Source organism: Ochotona princeps, chromosome 15, assembly GCF_030435755.1.
Source record: "Ochotona princeps isolate mOchPri1 chromosome 15, mOchPri1.hap1, whole genome shotgun sequence".
Taxonomy (NCBI): Eukaryota; Metazoa; Chordata; class Mammalia; order Lagomorpha; family Ochotonidae; genus Ochotona; species Ochotona princeps.
This window is the reverse complement of record NC_080846.1, coordinates 6,545,283-6,571,897: the sequence shown is the minus strand read 5'-3', so window position 1 is coordinate 6,571,897 and position 26,615 is coordinate 6,545,283. Positions and strand designations below refer to the sequence as shown.

Here is a 26,615-nt window from a genome sequence, read left to right as displayed (position 1 = left end):
AGCCATCCAGGCAGCCTTGGAATGCACATTCCCAGGCCCTTTAATGTGAGTGTCTGAAGGTCTGCAGAAGGGCCTGGGAGTGTGCATTTTGGGCATGCTCTCTTAGCAGGTCTGGGAGGTGAGGCAGCCTCAGGGCGATGGAAGGGTGGCCGGCCTCTGGCCTGGTGGCTGTGGGGAATCACGTGGGACAAGAGCAGGTGGGTACCTCACCCTTGTGGAGGCTGGGGTGGGGCTGGCTGGAGGAGTGAGCCCCCTGGTGGGAGCACTGCTACCACATAGAGAGAATGACGAAAGCTGGGCATTGAGGCTGGCTCGTGGGCTTGGGGTGATGTGGTCAGGGCTGTGCCTTGGTGCTCTGCCATGGCCACTGGACTCGGGTGTGTGTGCCGAGTCCTCTGATGGGGAAGCCACCTTGACCCACGTGTGGCGCCTCATGCATGACACCAAAACTTGCCATGTTCGTGTACTTGTCTGGAGCTTCAGCTTGGCACATGGGAAGTTGAGTGAGCAGCATGCGCGGCTCACGTCACAGCCCTGGCCTTTGCTGGTTATGTGGCCTTGGGCAAGACACTGAGTGCTCCAGGCCTTGTTGTCCTGGTCAGTAAAATAGTCCACGGCACCCGGCAGTGAGCCAGCCACCAAGACCCCGGGAAGGCTGCTTGTGTGCCACAGGGGCCCTCGGGTTCCGAGCCTGGCTCTGGCAGCCAGCAGTGCATATCCTGGATTGGAGATTTTCTTTCTCTAACAGAAATGAGAGGTAAATATCTGCGCTATAGAATACAGTGTCCCTAAGGGAGATGCCACAGGATGCCAAAGGAAAAATTCAAGTACTTCATGAAAAGGAGACTAACTCCCCATCCCTGATGGGAAGTACACAAACTAAGCCCCGAGAACAGATTGCTGGAGTGGCTGTTTGGTTTAGCAGTTAGAGCGCTGGTGCAGGGCAGCCTGGGTGCCCAGGTTTGGTGCTTGATGCTGGTCGTAGTTCACCTTCCTGCTGTGTGCACCCTGAGCAGCAGCTGTGGTGGCACGAGGAATTACAGGGGAGACCCGGATAGAATTCCTGGCTCCTGGCTTTCCCCGAGCCAAGCCCTGACTATTGTGGACATTTGGACAGTGAATCAGCAGATGGAAACTCGCTCTCTGACTCAGATTCACATAAACTTCAGATGAGATGGTGTGTGTAAAGAAGGAGGGGCCCTTAGTCCTTGTTGGCCATTAGTAGTCAGTGCTGAGATTCGGAGAGATTAGCTGCGAACTGCTTGCTGCCGTGACAGCCGGTGGGACCCCGGCAGTGCCTCCAGATGGCACTCCTACCAGTCCTGGCTGCCTGGGAGGGCCAAGCAGGCTCCCAACCACCCATCGTCCTCCTGCAGGATGTGTGCCCCTGTGATGGTGGAGCTGGAGGGAGAGACGGATCCTTTGCTCATCGCCATGAAAGAGCTCAAGTGAGTCAGGCCTGCTCACGGCACCCTCCACCCTCACCTCCATGGCCATGCCTCGGGGTGAGACGCGTTCCCAGGCGTTCACCCACCTGGCGGGAGGAGGGAGAGGACGGGGGGCGGAGGCAGGACCTGGGCCCTGTCCCTCCTGCTGCCTCGCTAGCCCTGTGCACCTGTGCCTCTCCCCTGCTGCAGGGCTCGCAAGATCCCCATCATCATCCGCCGCTACCTGCCCGATGGCAGCTACGAGGACTGGGGTGTGGACGAGCTCATCATCACCGACTGAGCTGGGCCCTGAGCCGGGCTTGGCCTCCACCCTCCATTTTCTACATGTAAATAATAAACTGTTTAGTTTTTCAGCCCCTCCATCTCCCACTGTCTGGTACTGCCACCTGCTCCTTCCCAGTTCCTGCCCTGCTGCCCGGAGCATGTGCCTGTCGCAGGCACCCTTCACCCTGTGGGTCCCCGCGTCCCTCCCTCGGGTCCCTGCTCACAGAGCAGAGGCTGCTGCAGGGGAGACACCTCAGCTGCCTTCCCACAGACAGACTTGTCTTTGTGCCCAGGGAGCCGGTTGCCACGGAAACCCCCAATTTCCTTTCCTGTGGGGACTGGCAGCAGGGGCTTCTCCCTTCTCAGGAGTATCACAGAGCAGGTCTCATCAAGCCACCCATTGTTTCCCAAGGACCTGCCTCTAGCCTCTTATCGGGGGCTGGGATCCCCTTTCAGGAGCAGGGCTCCGGCAGGAAGTGTGGGGGTGTGCTGATCTCCCAGCCCCCCAAGCAGAGCCCTGCGGGGCAGTCAGCAGCTGGAGGAGCCAGGACAGCACACCTGCTCGCCCTGCCGCTCTGGCCCCCTCCTGCTCAGGCCACTGCCCACGCTGGCCTTCCAGGCCCAGCACGCTGGAGGCCCCTGGAAGCTGTCCACTCCCTCTTGGCAGGGGAGGGGGGTCCTGGGATTATGCACACTTGGGTCTGGCCTTCCTCTGCCTTAGGGGAGGATGGGTCTCCCCCCACCTACGCATCCCTGTCCTGCTGGCTCCCTCCTCCTCGGGGGATGGCAAGGGAGCATCTTTTGACCAGCAGAGATGGAAAGGAGGATTGGTCCCTGAGTGCTGCCTGCTCCCCAGTGCAGTACGGCTCCCCTTCCAGGGCTTGTCTGGCCCCTGCAACACGACAGGCCCCCCGGGATGGGGGCTGCATGCTCAGGGTGCAGGGAGAGGGGTGTCCTGCTCTGAAGAAGGGTTAACTTGGGGAGCAGCGGACTTCGCACCCCTGCCACCCGCTGCCTCCGAGCCTGTGGAATCCTTTAATCAAGTTGGGTGCTGAAATTTCAGCTCTGAAATGCCGCCTTTGTGCTGGCATTCAGGGAGCTTGGGGGTCACTTTCTCGGCCCCATTTCTCTAAATGCTCTCTTTGTTCCCTGTGGGCCACTCAGTATCAGATGTGATTAAAGGGAGATGGGGTTGGGGCAGGATGAGAGGAAGGGGGATTAACCCTTAGGGGATAGGGTGCAAGGGAGGGGCTTGGGGGAGAGAGGGTGTTTGACCCCGCCTGCCCATTGTGCCTGGCAGGGAGTCCTTTTGCTGTTGACTTCTTGAATCTAAAGCCACCTGCCACTGCTGTTGGTTGATACTGCCCTGGGTTGGGGCATATTCTGACAGGTGGATCAGGTGCCCTGCTGTGGTCCAGGTGTGCCTGTGCCGGAAGCTTCTGTGCTCTTTAGGGTGTCTCAGATCTCTGAATGTTTTTTGTCCTCTGCCCTGCTTCCCAGTCACTTCGCAGCCGAAATGCACGTCCCGGAGGTGGTGGCTTCATCTTTGAAATGTGGCCTCTCTTATTTATTTATTTAATAATGATTACATGGTTGATCAGGTGGGAAGGATCAAAGTTTAGGGAAAATTGGGTGAACTCATTGTTTCCAAGTTTGCTATTTCTTCTTGTTCCTGGGGGAAAGGGAGAGACAAAGGGGGAAACCACTCACGACTTTCCCCACGTCCAATGCCCAGGGATGAGGAACCACCACCTCGTATCAACCCAGAGTCTGAATGTGTACATAGTCCGAGGGTTCTGTCCATGCGGCTTGGATAGTTCTGAAATACTGCGGATTTCACTGCTCTGAGGATGGTGTCACCCTCCCAATGTCCATTATTCCCCATAGCCCTGCCTGCTCCCTGTGCATTCACCCACTGACGTAGTGGCAGCAAGTAGGCTGGAAGTGGACAGATGTCCTGCCTCCAAGTGGAGGGAAGGTAGATTGTAGACATGTGACTGCATAAGGTTTGCACTGACCTCTGACAGAATTCTAGGAAAGGACTCAGAGCACTTTGTTAATTAGGGAGAGATCAGGCATAAGCACAGGGTTCCAAGGAGTCTAGTGAGGTGGACCGACTCCTCTCACATGGTGCCTGGTGGACCCAGGGCCCGCCACAGCCTCGGTTGCAGCCTGTGTGCCCATCAGAGTGAGGTAATGAGATGGTCCCCAAACCGACCAGACTCACCCTAGGAGTTTTCAGAGTGCTATTGATAGAAAGAGGTATTTCATGTGGACGCAAGGCCCTGTCCCTTCATGTCCAGCTTTAGTAGTGGCCTGAGTGAAAATCATTCTGGTTTGCAGATTCATAAAGCTCTAAGAGAGCTGAGTTCCAAAAGATGGGTTGCAGGCAGGGAAATGGATGGGCCAAGATGGGGTCTGCTAATGGTCCAGTCGCTTCTTGGCCTTTTCTCACCCAAACGACGACGCAAAGCCCCCAAACCAGCATATCTACAGTGTGAATGATCTGACATTGCAGCAGAGGCAACCTGAAGGAGCAGGGCTTTCCGTGGGCACCAAGCCTCATGGGGGCTGGCAGTTTTGGGGAGGTATCCTGAAGAGCTGGCAGCAGGCAGCTGCTGGACAGCAGGTGTCTGGCCCCCCTGGGATGGCGGAGCCGAGGGCCTGGGACCCCTGACTAGGACAGGCCACTGGATGCCATTGCTGGAAGGAAGGGGACATGGTGTGCAGCAAAGAAGAAAAGTCCAGATTGGTGAGTAGGGCCTGCAAGCTGTGGGCAGGGGGACACGGGATGAGTAAGAGGGTTGGTGCTGGAGTTGGAAATGTGCAGCACTCGTAGCTTCAGTGCCCCCTCTTCCCCTCACCAACCTGACTGGACCCGAGGGAGTGACATCACACCCTTGGCCAGAGGGCACTCTGGAAGTGGGCGCTCTCAGGAAGCGTTTCCAGCCATCATCCCTCAAGTTGTGTGCTAGTAGTGTGGAGTGATTCCCTCTGGGCCCTGCTGAGGCATGAGCTCTTGTGGAGTAAGAAGTGGAATATGATGTTGCATATGTCTGATGGCCTCACTTTAGACCGGAACACAGGCACCTTGGCGTGGGCTGGGGCTTGTGTGGGTCTCCTGGTGTTGGGGACAGGTAGAGGGCCCATCCAGTGCAGACTGTGATGGCAGGAGCTGGTAGGCTCCACCTACCTCTTCCCTCTGCTGGGTGAGTAGAGGGGCCGCCAAGAAGGCGGTGAGCTCCCGCTAGATCTATTAAGAGGGATCAGTGGGAGAAGCTGCACCCCTGAGGTTCCGATGCCCTGTCACTGACACACAGTGGCCCACAGGGCCTAGCTGGGATGCCAGCTCTCCCAGCCCACTCTGTTGTCTCCTTCCTCAAGGGAGAGCCCTTTGGCTGGTCTCTCCTTTGTATTGTCCTAGCTATTGCCAGGCTGCGGCTGTGGTTGCACAGGGCATAGGGCTGAGAGAGCAAGAGACAGGCCAGGGCAGACCCAGCAAGCAGGTAGCGGAACCTTTAATTTTATTAACGTGGAATGCTTAATGCAGAGTTAATAGGGGCTGAAGGAGCTAGGAGACAGGGACTACTGAGATAAATAAGGGGACAGTCATGAGTTACACATGGGGTTGGGGGGCGGGGAGCTGCAAAGCAGAAAGATAGAGTGGACAGCTACGCACTTTTATTCAGATACAGCTGGGAGGCACAGGGCAGGAAGCAGGAGGCGAATGCACAGTTGTCGGGATCATAGCATCTGCAGCCTGTGGCCAGCAGCCCGGGCGCGGGGCCCCAGCTCCTCCTGGAGATGAGGTTGGGGCCTGAGCTGCCCTAAGTCTCCGGGAGACCCAGGGCAGTGGGACTGGCAGAGCTGAGCCCACAGAATCAGTGAGGGACAAGGCAGGTAGCCAGGGGCCCTGGGGGGAAGGCTCCGTGGTGTGCCCCTGAGTCCTCCCCTGGAGCCCCAGCCTCCTCCTGCTGGGGTGTGTCACAAGGCCTGAGGGGTTCCAGTGGAAGCAGACGGGGTGGGGTGGGTGGGAACCCTCTTCCTCCAGCAAAGACGTGAGGTTATTGGCACAGAACTGGGTTGGGGGGGGGCAATGCCACTGTGCCTGTGCCAATTCCTTCCTGCATTTAGGGGAAGAGGGCCTTTGGAGGGATGAGAATCCCTACTGGGCACCACCCTGACCTTAACTCCCCACAAGGTTAAAGCCATCCTCAGCCCCCAGTGGCAGACCAAGCCAGCTCCAGGCACTGAGGCCCTGGGGACCCTAGCTGTTGGGTGCCACACACAGGTGGTTCAGGGACCTGTCAGCTCCCCCCTTCCCATGGGAGGAAGTGGGAACTCATGGGAGAGGCAAGGCTTTCGATGCCCATCAGCCCTGGGTGGTGCCCCCCCGTCTCCCTGAGGAGTGGGTCTGGGTCTCTCCCGGGATCAGGTGCAGCCCTTCATCTTGCAGTCTAGGGGCGCCTGTCAGCCTCTCTCCCTACTCAGCTGGCTAGCTGCAGCCCGGCCAGGGCAGGTGGGTCATCAGGGCAGTAAGCCACACAGAAAGGCTTCCTTCCTCCACCGGGCCTGAGATGGGCATGGAGCAGGGCACACGGGCAGATGGGAGGGGTGGGGGGTCCAGGGCAACAGCCCCCTTCAAGGCCGGGACAGCGTTGTATACACAGGCTGCTCCCAGTGTGTGGGGCTATGGGACTGGGGCCCCGAGGGGCTAGGGTCAGAGATGGCCGTGTAGAGAGGCCGCTGTGAGGGCCCCATGTAGGAGAAGGCCGAGTAGAGCCCGGAGGCCTGGCTGGAGTGGCCGTAATAGGGTCCTGAGGGCTGATGGTCAGAGTAGTCAAACTGGGGGCGGGAGATGGACGGGAAGGCAGAGCCGTAGTGGGGCAAACTGAGGGAAGTGTAGGCGATCTGTGAGGTGGACGGCTGGTCGGTGTAGTGCGGGGGTCCCTGGGGCCCCGCCGTCTCTGTCTTCACCTGCGCTTTGGTATCCACACCAGATGGCGAGACCGTGGGCAGAGCCACACCTGGCGGCTTGGAGATCCAGGCGGAATGTCCACTGGCCACGGCCAGGGCGCTGCCCAGCCCATAGCCAGCTGCCGAGTAGCTGCCCACATGGCCCGGGTGCCCATTGGGCGGCAGGTACTGGTCCAACTCAGCCACATCAAAGGTCTCCATGTTGGACATGACCTCGTGGCTGATCTCGCCGATGTCCACGTTGCCGAAGTCGATGTGCGGCTTCCCGCCCTCCCCCATGGAGCGCCCATCCCGCTTGGGGTCTGCCTTGCCCGACTGCAGCTCTGTCTTGGGGGTGGTTGGAGGGGTGGGTGGGCCATGGCTCTGGCCTGGGAGGAAGGAGACAGAGAGCAAGGTCAGAGGCAAGACAGAGCTGTTGGGGTGGGGTGGGGTGGGGTGGGGCGGGGTGGGGCAGTGGGGGGAGTTCTGAAGTTCACCTTCAAGCAGTGGATCCCTCCCAGGGGCCAGGGCTGACCACTGCCTTGGCCACAAGCTGGCATCTCTTTATCCATTGGTCCTGGGTTGGTCTCTCATTGTTCACAGAAGTCCCGGAGCTTGGGGTAGGTCCTGCCCTCCCCCACTCTGTACCCACCCCTGTCACCACCAGAGGGGAGGCCTGCTTTGGTGTGGCAACCATTCCTGTGGGCAGGTTCTCCAATCAGCAGAAGCCAGCTTCCCCAGCACCGCCCTGCCTCGCTTGCCACTCCTCTGCTGCTGACTGCCAAGTGGTCTGGCCTTGGGGTGCGTGGGCCTCACTCCCCACCTGCTCCTCTGTCTCCACCTGGGCCTGTGCTGGCCTTGCTTCTGCTAAGCCTCGCGCTTGACCACCCTCCTCTCTCAACTAGTCCATGTCACTCCCCACTTTAGCACCCCCCAAACAGGGCTGTGTGTCCCTTTGAACCCCACTCCTCCTCCCAAGTCTGCCTGCTGCTCAGTGGCCCCTTAAGATTGGGCCACTGGCCCTCGTTCCTTTGAGTGCCCACATGGCTGCTCACACCCCCTGCAGCAGATGCCCAGGGGGCACTGCAAGAGGTTAGGCATGGTGCCAAGGCGGGAATGGAAGGAGACCGAGTCCTGGCTCCTAAAGCTCATGAACTGGCCCAGATCTGGGAGCCATACGTGCCCAGTGTGGGATGTGCTGTGATGACAGGAATGCCCAGGACCTCCTGGCAGAACAGAGGAGGAAGTCACCCAATGCCTTGGGGGCATGGGGCGTCTTACCAAGGCAGTGTGTGGAGGGCTGCGAGTGGTGAGAAGGCCGTAGCCGGGCCGCAGTTTCATTCTGAGCTGGTGGTGTGGTGGTGTGGTGGTGTGGTGTGTGTTTTGAGGAGGGATAGCCTGGCTGAGCATCCCATCAGAGCAGGTGCGTACCAGGGCCGCCTCTGAGACCTGCATGGGCCAAGGGCTCTGCCCCTTGGAGAGGCCTGCCTGGGCTTACATCCTGGTGCTCTCGCCAACTGCCAACCCTAGAAAACCCCTAGATTCCTTGTCTCTAAGCATAAGGGGCTAGGCAGCTCCAATCTGGTATCCTTGGTCAGAATCTGGTGGGTGACTGTAGGAGCGGGAGATGTGCACAGAAGGCTGTCTTGCTGGCCAGCCCTAGAGACCCTGCCCCTACAGAGTGTCACAGATACTTCCGGTGCCCTGGTGTCTTCCTGGACTAAAGATCCCTGCTGTCCCCCTAGACTGTAGAGGGCTGGGCCCCCGGGCTTCCCTCATGGGTGCTTCTCATTTCCATGCCCGTGCCTGGCACCAAGCAGGTTCAGAGCGTGTCCTTTAAGCTGTGCTTGCCCAGCATTCCAGTATGTAAGACCTGGGCAGGCGCGTTCAGGAACACAAGCCATTTCTCACACCCTATAAGGTGCCAATAACCTGGGCCCAGCAGCTAAAGTCCTCGTTCGTGTGGCACGTACCAGGATCTCATATGGGCACCAGCTCTAATCCCGGTAGCCCTGCTTCCCATCCAGTTCCCTCCCTGTGGCCTGGGAAAGCAGACAAGGACAGCCCAAAGCTTTGGGACCCTGCACCCACGTGGGAGATCTGGAAGAGGCTCTTGGCTCCTGGCTTCAGATTGACACAGCTCTGGCCATTGTGGCTGCTTGGGGAGTGAATCATTGGACAGAAGGTCTTCCTCTCTGTCTCTCCTCCTCTCTGTATATTTCACTTTCAAATAAAAATAAATGAATCTTAAAAAAAAAGGTGCCAATAACCTTGCACCTGGCTGAGACCCTGAGTCCCATGCTTCACATGCCGCTGAAGGCCGACTGAAGGAGTCAGTGCGTGTGTATGCATGTACACACAAACACACACACACACAGCGACTAGCAAGGTGCTGGTACAGAGTAGGTGCCGGATGTACGCCAGCTTTGTTTCCATTACTAAGAAGCAAACACTCTTAACTAAGGCCTCCACATCCCCCTTTGCCTAGGGGCAAGTCTTGCCTCTGCCCTGAGTGTGTTCCGGACGCTTGCTCCCTAGAGCTGGGACAGCTGCACTGCCTGGCGACCCCTTCTTGGGGTGCCAGGGGCTTCATGCCGTCCAACCTTCTGCCCCCTGCCATGGTTTCCCAAAGTGCAGTTGTGCGCTCTGCATCCTCCCTGTCCAGCACTCACCTGAAGGGTGTTCAGGGTTCCCATCGGACATGGGGGAGCCCTCACCAGGGTGCCGGTGGTCCAGGTGGGCGCTCTTGTAGTGGGCCTGGATGGCGGCGGCCCCGCCTGGCTCAGCCTCGCCCCCGGGACACTCAGCCTCCCCTTGGGTCGCTTTCCCGTTCTTCCGCCGCCGGGGCTGGTATTTGTAGTCGGGGTGGTCCTTCTTGTGCTGCATCCGGAGCCGCTCAGCCTCCTCGATAAAGGGGCGCTTGTCACTCTCATTCAGCAGCCTGGGAGTGGGAGTGCACAGGGACGAGGTCTCTGAGTGTCCCAGCCCCCACTGAAAGCCCACAGGGTGGGGCACCTCCCCCTGAGGGGCAGCTTCGTGGTGGTTTATGCACCAGAAGAGGCAAAGCCCAAGGAACAGCAGCCTGGCGCCCCGGCCTTTTGAGTGACAGGAGGATCTGCTCCAGGGGAGAGGACAAAATCCTCACCGCCCAGGCCGTGTGCAGGTGGAAGTGGCTGCCGGGTTAGGGGAGAGCTCCCTGGGACTGGAGGAGTGCCCTGCGTGTCCTGCCTCCGCCTCTGTGTGGGTGTGTGTTACGTTGCAGCCTATGGAGCACCTGGGATGATGCTGTCTACTGGCCTGCGATGTGGGATCCACCTGAATGGGGATGCGCAGATCCTCACATGAGGGGTCCCCTGAGACAGGTGCTGCGTGTTGTGTGGGGACCATGGCACAGTCCTCAGCTCCGCTGTATTGCTTTGGTAAAGCCCAGAGGGGGCTGGTCATCTGCAAGAGATGCTGTATCCTTGTAAAGGGGGTGAGGGGGAGAACGGAAAGCCAAGATCTTTTCCCAGGGGGATGACAGTCCCTAGGAACACGCCCTGCCCACCTGCCTGGCTCCAGCTTCCAGTTCAACGGTACTAGGATGGGGGAGGGGGAAAGGACTCATTCAGATGAGGTGCTGTGTGCCTGCCAGAGGCAGTGGGAGCCACCCCTCCCTCTCCTCAGGGGCCCTCTCTCTGGCTGCAGTTGGTGGGTGGGTGCCCTGTCCACCAGTGGCAGCTCCGCCGGGCAGCTGGGAGGGGGTGGTCCCATCAGGCGCCTCCGGGCTCCAGCCGCCAGGCCAGCAGCATTCCTCCACAGCTTAGCCTGCCGCCCAGCCCTGCCCTGGCTTGCTCCAAAGGGCTTTGGGATTGATGCTCACCCCAGCACGGCCCTAGGGGACAGAAAGTGGGATGTAGGTGCCATGACCTGGAAGAGGACGTCAGGGAAAACAGGCCAGGCAGAAGGGGTTCAAGCAGAGAGTCCCCAGAGCTGGACACCAAGCTCACTGTCACACTGTGTCTGTCCTTACTGCATCCCCTGCCCCCAGGTGGGCAGTGATCAGCTAGACAGTGGTGGGGAAAGGGCTTGCATGGGCCAGAAGGGATCCCAACTTCTTCCCAAGTGAGTTTCTGGCAGTTGCCTTACCAAGAGCCACTGCCAGCCCGGACCCCAGCGCCATCTCTGGCACCAGCCGGCTCTGTTCTGTGCTGCTCTAGCCCTGTGTCCACTCCACCCCGCTGTGTCCCTGCCCCCTTCTTCTGACTAGCCCTCACTCCACATCTTGCCAACCTTAGCTGGAACTGCAAACCCGTGTGTCCTCATTTTTGCCTTCACATCAGCCCCCTGTCCTCTTGGGGAATGGCAGGACAGGAGGAGTGGGGGTGAGGGGTATTGGCTGTGGCTGAATCTGCTCTCCTGCAGGGGGAGGAGGCAGGGGGTACTGGGGGACTGGAGAGGTTGGTGAGCCTCATCATGAAAGGCCCCACCCTTAGCTCTGACTGCTCCTGCGCAGATCAGCCCCCCACCCGCTCCCCACAATGCTCTGCCTTACAGGTTTGGGGCGTGCCCATCAGAGCACCCCTGTGCTCAGGTGGGTCTGATCCCACACCAGGCAGGGCACCCCACCCAGCCTGCCTACACACATATTGAGTCTTGAGACCGCTGTCTTCCTGTTGGGCCTACTTGCCCACCCTCCTTCCTGGTATCCAGGAGTCTTGAACTCGGCAGGGCTGGGTTCCAGAAGTCTCTGGAGTGAGGCTGGCCATTCTAGCTCACGCCCAGATGTTTGCCAGGACCCTCCAAGTGCAGGTGGCCACAACTTTGGGGCCTGTTGCGGTCCCGCTACCCTCCTGTCCCTGAGGTTGGCTCCTCAGCCAGCAGGGGAACCTCTATCCTGACAGCCCTGCCCAGGTGTGCTCCTATGCTCACAACTTGAGTGTTGGCCACAAGCCAGACCAACCCACGACAGAGCACTGGAGGAGGTAGGAGAGTTGGGGTCCCTCCTTGCTTTATCTGGCTGGGCTCATGGGCCCCGGGGCCCAGTCCATCTGCCTCCCTCTTGGCCGTGTTCCTCAGTGGCTCTTTGTCCCACATCCCCAAAGGCATGGTGCTCTTGGCCTGGGCCAAGCCCCACCCAGGTCTGTAGGGACTTTGGGCTGGGCAGCCAGCAGTGGCCTCCGCTCCTGGCAGAGCTGGACATACAGCAGCTGGTCAACCAGGTCTGGGCCTGCCCAGGATGAGCAAGGTCCAGGGCTGGCCGTGGGAGGGAAAGGGGACACTAGGCAAGCCCATGGCAAGGACAGGCCAAGGGATTGGATGTGGAGTCCCTCCCCCATCACTCCCAGCCTTGGAGGATCCAGATCTGCCCCATGGCTGGGCCCAGCAAGGGGGAGAGAGTGACATAGCCCGAGGTTCTTACAGTTGCCATGTATGTTGTCCCTGCCGTCTTTGCCACTCTCACCTCCCTGCCCTGGACCATGCCTTGGATGGAAGGGTAACCTGCCACCATCCCCAGGGTCCCCAGTGACAGTGAAGAACCTTGGGCCCTGGCTCTGCCACCCCCTGATGTGTGCCCTTCCGGGTGCCCCTGCCTTTCCAGGTCTCTCTCTGGCAGTCTGGTAGAGAGCAGGTAGGCACCGCAAGTCCCTCTCTCTTCCCTCTTGGAGCTGGCTAAGGATTCCTGGGGTGGGGGTGAGGGTCCCCTGCATTGTACATCCCACAGGGGCCAGTCAAGCTGGTAGCCAAAGCCTGCAGACTTTCTGTTTACAAGGATGTTTTCCCACGCAGGTGTGGGCTTGGCCCACCCCAGGGGTGGGGAGAGAATCTAGGGGACCCCGGGACAGGAAAGGGGCCACTGAGGGCTCCTGGCCAGCCAGAGGGCTCAGCTCCAGTTCCAGGCCTTAGGGAAGAGGTTACTTAGGGTTGGGTGGGGCCCCAGGAGGAAAGATGGCGCTCAACCAGGAGAGTGAGGAAGGGCGCGGTGGCTCTGGTTGGAGAGAAGGGTCTTCTGTATGTCCCTTGCCTCTCAAGGAAGTAGCAGTTGCCCCTGCCCAAATGACCAGGGGTGTTGGGACCCAGCGGAGACGGGTGGGACTGGGTGAGAGCCCTCTTCCTCCCCCTCCTAAAGACACATGAGAATTCCTTGTTCCTTCCCTCTGACTTTGCAAAACTGCCTGCCTCAGTTTCCCCTCATCTCCAGCCAAGCCCCTGATTCTTGCCCAAGTCTCTCCTCCTCCGGGTGGCAGTGGCCCCCCTTGAATCTACAAGGGGTTAGTGGAGTGGCTGGCGGTGTGCTGGGAACTCCCCAGGCCCAGCCCAGGAGGCCCTAGGGCTGCCATCGGTGGAATTCCAACCGCGAGGGGGCGCTTTCCCCACTGCCACCCAGGGGTGGGGTGCCAAGGCTGCTGCAGTTCTGGGTTCCGGGGTCGTTGGAGGTGTAGGACCCAAGGGAACGCTTGTGGAAGAGGGGTAGGCAGGGTCCCCACACCTCATCCTTCAAAGAGGTGGCTACCCCCCACCCCCGGGGCTAGTGGGGAGAATGGTCCTCCCACCTCCCTGCAGTTGGTGCCCTGGGGTGAGGGGTGGGGAGGTCTGGGGCCAGCTGGCTGGTCGGGGAGTGCTCACCTCCAGAGCTTGCCCAACGTCTTACTGAGCTCGGCGTTATGCAGGTGCGGGTACTGGTCGGCCAGCTTGCGGCGTGCTGCCTGCGCCCACACCATGAAGGCGTTCATGGGCCGCTTGACGTGCGGCTTGCTCTTGCTGGCGCCGTTGACGCGCACCGGCATGGGCACCAGCGTCCAGTCATAGCCGCTGAGCACCTGGCTGACCGCCTCGCGGATGCACACGGGGAACTTGTCATCGTCTGCCTCGCCACCGGGCTGCTCCTTCTTGACCTTGCCCAGCTCACCCGGCCCCGGGCTGGCTCGCAAGCCTGAGCCGCCACCGCCGCCGTCGGGCCCCAGCGAGGCCGCGCTCCCGGGGGACAGGCAGCGGGGCTCCTCGGAACCCACGGGACTCAGCTCCACCTCCGACAGGTCCTGCTCCTCCGCCATGTCGCCCCTGGACGCCGCCGCCTCCTCGGCCTCCTCCCCCGGGCCCGCCGCGGGGGTCCTCGCGAAGAGTCCAACGCCCACCTGGACGGGGAAGGAGGGCGCGATGGAGTGGCCGGCTAGGCCAGGACACAACGTGGCGCAGCCCCCGAGGGGGCGGCCGTACCTGGTGCTTGCGCTGCACCGGCTCGGGCTCCCCTGGGGCCGAGCGCACATGCCAGACCCTAGGTGGGCGCAACCCGCCTTCTCGCCTTCCCACCACCTGTTTCCAACCGTCTCTTGCGGTGTGGGTGGATTTTTCTCTTCAACCCTTCTTTTGGGTGGAGGTTTGTTGATGGAAAGGCAAGAAAAACGGACCCTTTCTTCTGCTCTAATCCCGTCCCTGGAATTTCCCACCTCTTCTCTCACCTTTCCTCTTTGCCTTCCGCTCCACCACCCGGCCCAGAATGGAGAGGGGCTGGCGTGCGCGCAGTGCGGGGTGCCAGTCTCAGTCTCTCTCTCTCTCTCTCTCTCTCTCTCTCTCTCTCTCTCTCTCTCTCTCTCTCTCTTTCTCTCTGCCCCGTAGCAGCAGCAGCGTAGTAAGGCCTGGTTGGCCAGGGAGGGCCAGAAGCTGCGCACTCACCTCCTCGGACCTCTCCTCCAACCTGGGGCTGGTCCTCAGGAAATAGAAAACCGAGTCCCAAGGTGTGCAGTCCAGCTCGGGGGTCTGGGATGGGGGTGAAGCGGGCCGCCTGGGAGGGAGGGGCCGAGGGGGCCCTGAGCTTCAGGCCACGGCCTCTTGGGACGGAGCCTGGATCCCCAGCAGCAGCCACCCTGGCCGGACAGCTTGAGACTGACTGAGCGACTGAGCCGCGGGCTGCAGAGGGCTGGGGAAGGAAGGGGGGGAGGGGGAGGGGGAGGGGAGGGAGGGAAGGGTTGAAGGTGGAGCCTCCAATGCTTTCCTCTTCATCCCTAACACTCAGGGCTCCTCCACCCTGCTCCCAGCACCCCCCCCCCCCGCCCCTCCACACACATACCCTGCTGGGGCATTGCTGTCCAGGCCCATCTCTGCCCAGGCTGAGCACACAGCTTAGGCTGGGGGTAGAGGGGCCGGGAGGAGGAGATGCAGGCTGCCAGGCTGGGAAACTTGCTGGGAGGAGAATTGGGCCCAGCTGGAGTTCTGTGTCAGGTGGCAAGGTCATAGCGGACAAGGGACGGGCAAGGGAGCCACCTGTGTGAGTGGTGGGGCAGTAGTGTCACCCCCTTCCCCTCCACCTCCGCCCTATGTGGCTAAGTCTCCCACTCCCACAGTCTCTGCCCTCCTACTACTGCTACCGTCAAAGGCAGATGTTGGGTCCCTTCCTGGCAAGGTGAAGACACTCCCTGCCCAGGGCAGGTGCCCCCACCTCACTCCGGCCCCTTCTCTCCAGTTGCCCGTCTCCTGGCCCAGCAGGGATAGAGCTGGGAGACCTAAGACCAGTGTGGTTCCCCAAGGCTGAGATCCCACAGGACAGGACTGGGGGGTCTGCCTTAGGAGACCTCACAGGTATTGGGGGGTGCTGCTTCTGGGGAGGGGGAGTCAGGTTGTCCTACACTCACATACACACAGCCCTTTCCCTCCTGCCTGCCCTGCTGGCCTGTCCACACCCCTTCTCATTCTTTTCCCAGCCATCACCCTACAGCTCCTCTCTGATCCCCTCCCATAGGCCTGGGCAACAAGGCAGGTGGGCTGCGTGTACAGGGGGCAGAGGGAGCCTGGATCCCCTTGACTGCCATGTGTGGTTCTGACTTCCTCTGCAGCTAGGGGAGACTCCAGACCCACCCGAAAGGAGTTCTGCAGGCACTGGGGCTGGAAAGGGGGTCTGGGGAGACCCGGCCACAGGCTTGGTGGTGGGGAGTTGTCAGTGGGACACAATGAGGTAGTCACACAAGGCAGAGGCATGTTGGGGGGTGGGGGCGATGTACATTGGAGAACACACACACACACACACACACTTGCACACTCAGACAATCGGGCCAGTGTGTCTGGGGCCTCCGTGCCCAGTGAATTAGGAGTTTGATAAGGGTTTTCTCTTTCTCTCGCTCACTGGCCTTGGACAATCTCCCCCCAGTTTTTCTCGACGCCACCCCCGGCGCTGCCAACCCTCCTCCCCCCGCCCCCCTTCTCTTCCCTGTGCCCAGACGCTTGTTCGGGGCCTTGAAACAGTGAGCTGTCTTTGTTCGAAATACAGGTGAACGGCAATCATGTGATGAACACACACGCACATAAAAAGCTTTTTAACAGCGCCCGCCCGGCCTCAGAAGCGCCCGGAGAGGAGCCGCCCCGGACAGAGCGAGGGACTGAGGGACACGCATCCTGCCGCTCGTGCCCCCGCAGCCTTCTCCGACTCCCGCTGCTGCCTGCCCAGCATCTGTCTCTTGCGGTGGGTCCCTGCTCACGCTTATACCCTGTGGTCCCTCCTTTCGCCGCCACCACCACTGCGCCTGTTCCCCAGGCCCTCCAGCACCCTGGGGCTGGAAGGGGTAGCTGTGGTGGGAGAGGGCGAGGGCAGTGGGTGTAGGGTTCTTCTCCAGCTCCCTGCCCCCCTTTTATCCTCCTTGGCCCAGCTGTGCCAGGGAGGGAGTGGGGGTAGCAGGGAGGTGCGCTCTGCCTGTGTTGAAGCCAGAAGACAGAGGGAGCGTCATACAGACCCCGGTTTTCTTGTGTTTGAGCTCTCTGCTGAGAGGTGCTGGCTGAGGCAGGTGGGGGCCTCGGGGGGGGGAGGGGAGCAGGCAAAAGGCCGTCAGATGACCAGCACCGTGTGTGTGTGTGTGTGCGTGTGTGTGGTTGGTGGGCCCCTCCTCCCCCTGCTGCCAACACATCCTCATCCACCCTGCCTGCTGTCAGCTGGGATCCCCTCCTTGCCCTTCCAGGCAGTGGGGACCCAGTTCCCTCCAGCAAGAGGGCAGGGGGGGCTTGCTCCTGGCGGGATGGAGTGGGAAGGGCTGCTGTGCCCTGTATCCAAGGGTGCTTAGGAGCCCTCTGCCCCAGCCCCAAGGGGGAAGGTGCAAGTGAGTGTGCTAGCTGCCCCTCTTCTTGCAGAGGGGTCCTGGGGCCAAAGTGGGTGCTGCGATCCAGGAGGCCTTCCGGGACTCCAGTCCTGAAGGCTGCTGGTCCCACATCTCCCAAGACAAAAGGAGGGAAGCCAAACCCCTGTCCCTCAACTGGGAAGCCCACCTACCAGGGAGGCCTCCTCCGGCCAGCAGGGACCCTTAAACCCTTTAGCTCTGAAGCATCTTCATGGGGACATGCTGTGTGAAAGACCCGCCTGTAGTTCCCCTCCAGCGCCCCAGGCTCCACCCCGCTTCGCCTGGCCCTCCCCACCAGCACAGGTCCCTGAGCAAAGTTGGGAGATTACTGTTGGACACAGCCAGGCAGAGAAGGAGGGTTCTGACCGAGCTGAGCCTCTGCCTGCCTCAGTTTCTCTACATGGACACCAGAGCCTTGCTGGCTTCCCTGAGAGAGACAGAGCTGACCCAGGGAGCCCAGCTGTCCCCTCACCCCTTTCCTCCGGCCTGAGACTCGGCATTTCTGCCAAGCCCTCGCAGGTAGCTGCAGAATATGTGGTGGGGTTTTGAGGGGAAAGGCAAGTGCCTAGACTCTGCTCCCCTCCATCGACATGGGTGTTCAGGTAGAGTTGGGGATGAAGGGAAGACCTCTGCTTTCTTGACACAATACCCCTCCTCCAAGTCCTGCTGGAGGCTGTGGGGACCTCTTGCAGAAACCCCATCTCTACAGAGAAGGAAAGGAGTTGATCCATGAAGCCCAGAGCTGGAGGCCAATCTGCAGGCTACATTGGGGTGTGGTAAGCGATGGGTGGGACAGAGTCATGGCCTGGGGGAGAAAGATGGGGAAGGGGTGCCCCTCAAACCTGTTTTCTTTCGCTCCCCAACCCCAGAAGGCTTCATCATCTCTGTGGTGTGGAGGAGGAGGTGGTGGCAAGTTGGGCCTGGGGTGCTGTGTCCCCCTTGGGCCTTGACTTTTGTGCATGTAGACATGGAGGATTTTGTCTACCTGCTGTGCCCCAGGTAGATGAGGGAATTAAACCCCACACACGGACATGCAGTGGTAGAGAAAACCACTGACATGTCGGGCCGCCCCTGCTAAGAGCCAGGAGGAGTTTCAAGCGCAGCCCGGGTGAGCCCAGCCTTACCGTGTACAACCCACCTGTTGGTTCAGGGAGAACCGAGGACAGAGTGTGTGGCAGAGGCAGGGGTGGAGTGGGGGGCTGTATGGTTGGCTCCTCCCTCATGCCCGGGCAGTGACAGTTTGCTCCTGAGTCCTCCCTAACAACTGTCAGAATAGGTGCTGCTCTTCTCTGAAGGAAACTGAGGCATGAAAATGTCCAGGGTTGGGCCTGGGCTCTGGCGATGGTAGCATAAGGCCTGGACTGTAGGGCCTGGACTGTGGGGCCTGGGTTGGCTAACACCCTGAGCTGTGCCGCCTGCCCGATCTGGACCCCAGGCGGGGAGCTTCGTGGCTGTCCCCACTCCTTTGTACCTGTTCTGCCCTTCCCCTGAGCAAGCATCCCTCCCTCCTCTGTCCTCCCTTGGGTGGTGCCTGCTGGAGGCTCACTTCCTAACCCTAACCCTAACCCTAACCCTCACCCATTCCTGGACCTCCCTGCTCCTGGGGGACTTTACTGCACTTCTTCAGCTCTGCTACCTTCCATGGTGTGTGTGTGTTGGGGGGCAACTTTAAGGGTGCAATATCTCCTCCCTGCATGGCCCAGGTCCCCACCAGTGCATGCTGCCTGGCAGAGTCCTCCGAGGGGCTGGCCTTGCCTTCCTTCTGGGTCTTGGCCTCCCTAGTTGTGGGGTCCCCCACAACCACAGGTCATCATCCTGAGCTCCCCGGGAGGAGGGGAAGAGAAGGCAGGGAAGACTGGAGAGGGCTGGCAGCATACTCCTGGCTGGCCCCAACAAGGTGCTCCCCGTCTCACCTCCAGTGTGAACGGAGTGTCCATGATGGTGTAGGGATGGGGCCACTGGCAAGCAACTCTGAGGCTCTGAACTGTCCCCCCACCAATCCCCTTCCTCCCGGTTCCCTCTCCACCCTGTCCAGGGAAGCAGGAAGCCGGGACCAGTGCCCCTTGTTGCCTCAGCAGTCTGACCTCTGTGCCCTTCTTAGAAACCTTCGGACACTGGTTGCTGCTGAACACACTTCTTCTAGTCCCTGCGTGCTGCCGGGAGCTTTGTGAAAGTGGCTTGGCTGCCCTAGATGGGGGTGGGGGTGGGGTGGTAGGGAGTCAGGGAGGAAGGATTGGACCAGCCCCTGACCTTGAGGAGTCGGGAGAGACCTGTATGGTGATCCAGACCTTGCCCCCACCCCACCCTGACTTCAAGCCTCAAGACCTGGCGGCCATCCGCATGGCTGTTTTCTTTCCTGGCCTAGGTTTTTCCACTGAAAAGGGGGCAGGGCGGGCTAGATGACGTGCAAGAGGATTTCCGGATTTGGTAACCTGTGAGCCAGATTTCAAAACGAGAGGCTGGTGGCTGAGCCATCGTTTGGAGTGCTGCCTCCTGTCCTGGCTTTCTTCCTTCTCTGTTGTTTGACCAGTCATTTTTGATTTTAAACACTTGGTTTTATTTTGTTTGAAAGGCAAAGGGAAAGAAAAAATGATATTTTCCATCACTGGTTCATGGGGCTGCAATGACCAGAGCCGGTTCTGGCCAAGACAGGAGGTCAGAACTCAGCCTGGGTCTCCCTGTGGCCTTCAGGAACCCAAGTGCCCGAGCCATCAGAGTGTCGGTTCTAACCCCAGTTGTACCGTTTCTGATCCAGTTCCCTGCTAATGTGCCTGGGAAAGCAGCAGGAGATGCAGCCAATGTCCTTGGACCCTGCACCCATATGGAAGACCCAGGGTGGAGATCCAGGCTCCCGGATTCAACCTGGCCCAGCTTCTGGCCATTATGGCCATTTGGGGGAGTGAACCAGTAGATGGAAGATCTCTCTGTCATTCTGCCAATCAAATAAATAAAATAAATCTTTTAAAAATTCCATCCCTAACAGGTCTTCATAAGTATCCATCTTTATTAACACTTGGCATGGTTTTGAGTACAGTTCCTCCTCATTCCACACAGCAGGTGCTGGCGGTGGCTGCTTGGGCACCTTGGTGCCCACCAGGGCTATGCCATGTAAAGACTGATGTGTCCTCCTTTCTCTCCAGGTCTGCTCAATCTAGCTTGTCTTTGGCTGGGAATTAGGAGTGTTGGGTGGGCGGGGGACTGGGCTGATTAGAACATGGTCCCAGTCCCGCAGGTCCCGTGTCTCTCTTAGCTGGAGTCCTCACCTCCTTCCCATCCCTCCTTCCTTCCTGGCTCTCTACCCCACCACTGGGCCTGCTGTTCCTTCTTTCTCCCTCGCAAAGTTCAGAGAACCAAGTGGGGTGCTCCCTGGCGACCTCTGACCCAGGACAGTCTTGGATGTCACTCACCCTGTAACCCTGGCCCAGAGCTTGGCAACCCTCATGCACACCTTGCACCGGCTTGACCTAACCTGCAGACAATGTCCATCCACACTGGAGCAGTGCCTGGCTGCCAAGGGCCCCTGTGACCTCAGGGACCTGCTGCAGGGTGGCTGCCTATTGACCTTGTCTCACCATCCTCACGGCTTCTTTTCCTCTGGTGCAAGTGCTGTCCCCAGATGTCCCCCTGCTAACTGCCCCAGGGACCCTGGAGGCTGGCCGAGCAGGAATGCAGTCACAATCCCGCTGAACCAAATAGGAAAGAAAGTGAAGAATGGTCATATGACTGCCCACTCCATGCACCTGGACATCTCTACTGGGCTTGGGCCTCCCAGGCAAGGCTGTGCTGTGGCTGGGGTCAAGGTGGGCAGGCAGGCACTCACCTTGTCTTCATGGAGCCTCTGCAGATGTCCACAGACACCTGCCTGGGCGAGAGAGGGAAAGGTGCGGACACTGGTGAAGACAGAGGAAAGAAGGAGAAGGCTGGTCTTTTATTTGAAAAGCAGAGTGACACATGGAGAGAGGGAGATAGAAAGCTTCCATTGGTACATTCAGTCCCAAATGGCCACAACAGCTAAGGCTGGGCCAGGCCCAAGCCAGAAGCCAGCCACTCTATCCACAGTTCTCCTCGTGGGAGGCAGAGACCCAAGGAGTTGGGAATCATTTGCTGCTTTCCCACGTGCTTTAGCAGGAAGCTGGATTGGAATCAGAGCAGATGGGACTCAAACTGGGGCTCCCTAGATGGGATGCCAGCATGCAGTTTATCCCACTGTGCCACAGCACCGGTCCCAGTGGCTTTGCTACCTTGATGGTTAGGGGCACCTTGGGGGGCACTGATGCTGTCCAAAGTCCTGTCTTTGCGGGTGGGCGAGTGGAAGAGAGTGGCAGCCTTCCTCTCTCCGGGTGGAGTTGGGGCACATGTCCAGGTTTCCTGGCCTAGCAGGTGGCAGCTAGACCCTGTCTTGTTGCCCTGGGTCCCTTGTCACCTTGCCCTGTTTTCCAGAGCATCAGCAGCAGCACCAAGGCTGGACAGGACAGCCCGGGATGCCTGACATCCTCTCGTTCTCCCAGGATACACTTCTGCCCTTAAAAATGGACACCAGGAGCCCGTATGGTGGCTTAGTGGTTAAATCCTTACCTTACATGAATTGGGATCTCATATGGGTGCTGATTCATGTCCCAGCTGCTCCATTTTCCATCCAACTCCCTGCTTGTGGCCTGGGAAAGCAGTTGAGGATGGTTCACAGCCTTGGGACCCTGCACCTGCACATGTGAGACCTGGAAGAAGCTCCTGGCTTCTGGTTTCACATCTGAGAGCTCTGCTCTGGCCATTGCAGCCATTTGGGGGGCGTGAACCAGCAGCAGATGGAAAATCTGTTTCTCCTTCTCTTCATAAATCTGATCTGCCTTAACTGGGGTGATCCTGTGGGATTTGGGGGTTTATGTGTCCTTAAAGGACCCTCCTAGTGATAAGCTGTCCTTCTCTGGTGATGTCACATTGTAAGAAAGAGCAGAGTGACTGTGAGAACTGTGGCCAGAGACAGCAGAGTTCAAGGCCGGTGGCCCTTGTCCCATTTGCAGGTGTGGGATGGAGCCAAGTTACCTAATCCGTCCATACCTCCAGCGGCCAGGAGATGAAGGTAGCAGTCCTGCCTCGTGGGTCTGCTATAGAGGTGGCAAGGAACAAGGAGTGGCCGGTGCTTGGCCAAACACTAGACACAGAGCTTGCCTCTATCCACTGAATTACTATCGCTCAGCATCCAGCTGGTCCCAGCATGGACGGCTTGCATTTGTAATGTGTATATAACAAGGCCCCGGGCAAATTTCTTCTGTGATAAGAACCCGCCACCAGGGCCCAGCCCTGGAGGTGTGTGGGACCAATACTTTCCACTGCGTCTGCTTCTTTGCCCGCGGGTGTCCTGTGTTCGTCCTGCCTCCCCACAGGCTGTCAAGTGGAGAAACCAGAGCGTTGCCATGTGCCCTGTTTGGGCCTGGATCCCTGAGGTGACTGGGTTTTGCTGGTTCCAGTGGGAGGAGCAGCTACTGACAGCTACAGAGGTCTCTGTTTCCGCTGTGAGACCCTAGGGGTTTCAGCCATCCTCTGTGGGCATTTAGCTGTCCAACTAGCGAGTGCTATATCAGCAGGAGCTGTGGGAGGCAGGGGCCACATCTAGGTTTGTCTCACACAGAGCCAGCTGCTCAGGATTTGGATGTGTGAGCATTCAGCAAGTGCTCAATAAGCACACCTCAGCTCACCATCAGCCCTGCCTCCCTCTGGCCCTGGCCTGGGTTACATCATTTCCTGTTAACTTCTCTTCCCAAGTCGCAGATGGAGCAGATGCAGGTGCACACAGCAAGCAAAGGAATAAACAAATTCACACCCCCCTCTGCTGGCTCTAATAGGAGAGCTAGGCAGCTGCTTCTGCCTCCTCCATTCAGGAGGCCTCTTGCCACCATGGAGGAGCCTCGTCTCTCCTGGGCCCTGTGTTGGGGCTCAGCCTGCAGAGAATCCTTCCGTAGCAAAGCTCTCACTGCAAATGTGGATTGCCTTCGTAGCCATTCAGGGGCTTCCTGCTGCTCATGGTCAGTGGATGAGCGAATAAAGCTAGTTTCACCGGAGCAGGGCAGATGCGAGCCAGGAGGAGGAGGCTCACCCACGACTTTGCATGTGATGGACCACCAGGCTGGGTTTTGTGGGAGCCAAACCACTGGGGACTCCAGGAAGCAGAGCAGGGGTGGAGGGGGAGCTTGGCCCTTCCCTCAGTAGGCAGGAAGGATGGGACAGATCCGTCACTTCAGACACCACTGCCCCAGGGGACCCAACCCTGAGCCCCGGGAGGCAGGGAGAAAGGGGACAGGAAGCAGGCAGAGTCTCTCCCTCCTGCCCGCCCTGCTGCTCTGCCAGCCCCACCCTCCGCCCCCATCTCTGGCGAGAGCATGCAGCCCCAGGCGCCTTGGCACTCAGGGGACTGGGGCGGAGGGGGAGTTGAAATCCTATTCTGGCCCAATGCCTTCCTGCGTTTGATTCCTGGGGCGCAGAAGGTTGACCGCGCTGGTAGCTGCTGGGGAGGCCGGCAGGACAGAGGGAAAGGGCGAGGGCACTGCCCACCTCTGTGTGCCTGGCACTGTGCAGCCACATCCCACTGCCCTGGGGAGGCTGGCAGGGGGAGAGCTCCAGGGAGAGACCTCCTGGAAAGGCTACAGTCGGCCAGGAGGGGAATCGCTGTGTGACCTTGGTGAGAAGCCAGCTCTCTCTGGCCCCGTCATCCTTCTCACCTCCTCCCCCTCCAGGTGGCCTGCGCCTGGTGTTCCAGGAAGGTCTCTGGGGAGCTGGTTTTTAGATTCCATCGGGAGTTGCAAATTAGGGTGGGAATCTGTATTACTATTTCAAAAGATTTATTTATTTATTGGAAAGGCAGAGTTGCAGAGAGAGAAAGAGATCTTCCATCTGTTTATTCCCCCAAGATGGTCCCAACAACCAAGGACGCACCAGGCTGGAGCCAGGAGCTTCTTCCAGGTCCCCCATGTGGATGCAGGGACCCAGGCGCTTGGGCCATTCTCTACTGCTTTCTCATCAGCAGGGGAGCTGGATTGGATGTGGAGCAGCTGGGACTAGTACCCTTATGGGATGCTGGCATTGCAGGCAGCAGCTTAACCCAGGGAATCTGTCCTTTCAGAAGCCCTGCTGTACTTACAATGTTCCTGGTAGAGGCACTATCTGAGCAGGTGGTCTGTGAGTCCCCCCTCTCCCATCTCAGCACTTGCACCTCTCAGGCAGGCTTCCCCCCGCCCGCCTGTGTTTCTGTGGCACCTTCTACATGCCCACACCCTAGACTGGGGAGGCCAGCGTGCTGTGCCTGGTGTCCTGTGTGCTGCTGGTGTCCAGTGGGAATGTAGGCCCCAGAGGGCAAGGCGCTGCACTCCGTCTCTCCACCCCCACCCCCGCCTCTGGTTTTTCCTTCCTCTCCCTCCTTAGAGGTAGGAGTCATGATGCAGTGGTTACCTGCTGTTTGTAATACCAGCATCCCCTGTCAGAGTCCCAGATGCTCCACTTGCCATCAAGCTTCCCTCCAACACACCTGGGAAAGCAGCAGAGAATAGTCCAAGGGATTGGGCTGCTGCAACCGCGGGGGAAACTTAGAAGCATCTCCTGGCTCCTGGTTTCAGCCTGGCCCAGCTTTGGCTATGGGGCCATCCTGGGGGATAAGTCAATAGATGGGAAGGTTTATCTTCTCTCTGTGTTCCTATCTTTTCCCAGCCCCTATTTCTCTGCCTCTGCCCCATGCTGTCTGCTACATACCCTGTCTGCAATGGTGGCCGGCTTTGGGCAAATGGGGGACATAGGGGACAGGTGACAGTTTTGAGATGCCTGTTTGTGCAAACGCTTATTGAGACACACTCGGGCTGTGGGCATGGCATTGCCTGGTCTGACTGGCAGCCCTCCACCACTGTCTGCAGCCCACAGTCTAGCAGACTCCTCACTGATCCACCTATGGCCATGAGACACCATGTTCCTAGCACCCTATTTTGCATAGAACTGCTGCTGTAGGCAGGAGGGTGGAGGTGGGGGCTTCCTGGCACTCAGACCTTACCTGCAGATGGACAGAAGGGTTTGTAGCTTTTCTTAGAAAGAGGCAAAGGCTGTGGACATTGGTAGGGCAGGGAGCCGTCCCATGTGTCCCTCACTCCCCCCACCAGGGCATGCAGCCGGACCCGCAGTCTTGGGGTAATTGCTAGGAGAAGACAGCAAGTAGGAGCATAGGGGTTTGGGGAGCGGGAGGCGTTTTGGTCCAGAGGCTAGGGGAGCTGGGTAGTAGGGTTGTGCCACCCATTTGCAGCTGTGCGGGGGCCAGACACTTCCCCAGTCTGGGCCTCGGTTTCCCCTTCTGAGCAAGATGGCTTCAGGAACTTCTTCCCACCTCACCGTCTGAGTTTCCTTCTCACCCCAGCCTGGTGGGGGAGGGTGTGGGACAGAGAATGAGGGGGCTGGGGATTTTATCTAGCCCAACCATCCTTCCCCCACCCAGGACTGGAGCACCAGGCTGTCCTGTCCTGCCTCCTCCAATCCGGTTAACCCCTCAGGGCTGGGCCAGGCTGAGGGCATGAAAGTCCCATCTGCCCCTTGAAGAACCTTCCTGGCAGGCCCTGAGGTGCTGAGCTGGCCCTGGGGAAGCTGCAGGTCTGGGCCTCCCACGCTCCCCTGTGGGAATCTCCTTCTGGCCTCAAGGGGGCTGGCAGAGACCCTGGCCACCAGGCAGAGGCAGAGCCTGGAAGAGTCGAGCAGCCTAGGGTGGACCCCCACACGCCCACACCAGGGCTCTGGGCAGTAAGGCATCCCTGTTCCTTGCAGACAAACCCTCTGCACCCCACCCACAGCAAGTTCCCTCCACCCCACCCCAGGCCTGGTACAAGGCCCGAGGGCGACAGGCAGGGTGGGGGTGGGGGGCAGGAGAAGGGTTAAGCCTGGGACTCTCCCGGGATGGCTTTGGCCGCAGCGGCTATTCCTGCAGGAGAGAACAAGGAGGCCATTCTATGTGTGGGAATTAATAGCAGAGTCATCTGGGGTGTCATTCAAGCCCTGATCGACTCCCGGAGGAATGCGAGGGAGGGAGAGAAAGGGAGAGAGTGAGAGACAGAGGTGGTGAGGGGAGGTCTGAAGTACAGATGTCAAAGCAAGGGTGTTAGGGTACTGCTTGTAACAGAGCCCCCCTCACAGCAGAGACCCTGGACCTGCAGTGGCTAGACCCCCAAAGGGCCCAAGGTCTTCCCTCTGTCTTCCCTCTGTACCCTTCAGCCCTTCACCCCCATGAGACTCGCCTGTCCATTCGCCTACGATCCCCCTGTCAGGGCTAGCCGAAGGTCCTTCTTTCCTGAGCACCCCATCTCTTTATGAGGTGCTGTGGGAATAGCCCTGGCAGGTGCTGTGGGCACCAGGCTGGCTTCTTGAGCTGGACCCTGCATTCCTGGACCCACAAGCACCATCCCCCTCTCATACCCCCCACCGCTGGGAGTCAGGCTCCAGGTGCATTGGGGAGGAACTCAGCTCTCAGCCCCCTCCTCCTCCAACTACTCAGACCCTTCTGTCTGCCTCATGGGCCTCTGGCGACATCTGGAATGTCACAGCAATAGGAAGGCCTTGGGAGGAGGGAACAGCCCAGGCTATCTGCCAGCACAGGGCCCCCTACCCTCCCCCAAACCCCGCTGAGCCATCGCATGGCCGGAGTTTAGGACAGAGGGAACTAGAGAGAGAGATCAGGTCTCTGAGCCGTCATATCAGGGGCCCCACGCCTGGCTTGGGAGCTGGTTCCTTAGCTTCTCCCAGCCCAGGGCTCATCTCTGAAATGCCCCCTCCCATCACAGTCAGCGGAGGGCTTCTCGGAACAGGTGCCAGCTAGGTGCCTGGCAGGGGAGCCACCCTCCCTGTGCCTGCT

General features: G+C 59.5%; 2 protein-coding genes across 3 annotated transcripts in view; one reads left to right on the top strand and one right to left on the bottom strand.

The window, feature by feature from the left end:
- The window catches only part of POLR2F (RNA polymerase II, I and III subunit F), a 49,230-nt gene that overhangs the window by 7,256 nt on the left and 15,359 nt on the right, over positions 1-26,615 (top strand). Inside the window, exons 4-5 of one of the 2 annotated variants that reach the window (XM_058673027.1) lie at positions 1,377-1,448; positions 1,638-1,745. In XM_058673027.1, the coding sequence (XP_058529010.1) occupies positions 1,377-1,448; positions 1,638-1,728 (163 nt within the window). In that variant the 3' untranslated portion in view covers positions 1,729-1,745. Of the gene's footprint in view, positions 1-1,376; positions 1,449-1,637; positions 1,811-26,615 lie in introns of those variants that run through there. The other variant, XM_004589515.3, reaches the window with a different exon arrangement.
- On the bottom strand, positions 5,741-14,553 carry SOX10 (SRY-box transcription factor 10). The gene is made up of 4 exons (XM_004589514.2): positions 14,322-14,553; positions 13,275-13,783; positions 9,341-9,609; positions 5,741-7,057 (listed from the first exon to the last, which is right to left on the bottom strand). Exons 2-4 carry the CDS (start codon positions 13,700-13,702, stop codon positions 6,354-6,356), a joined length of 1,401 nt encoding a protein of 466 aa, XP_004589571.1. The 5' UTR covers positions 13,703-13,783; positions 14,322-14,553; the 3' UTR covers positions 5,741-6,353.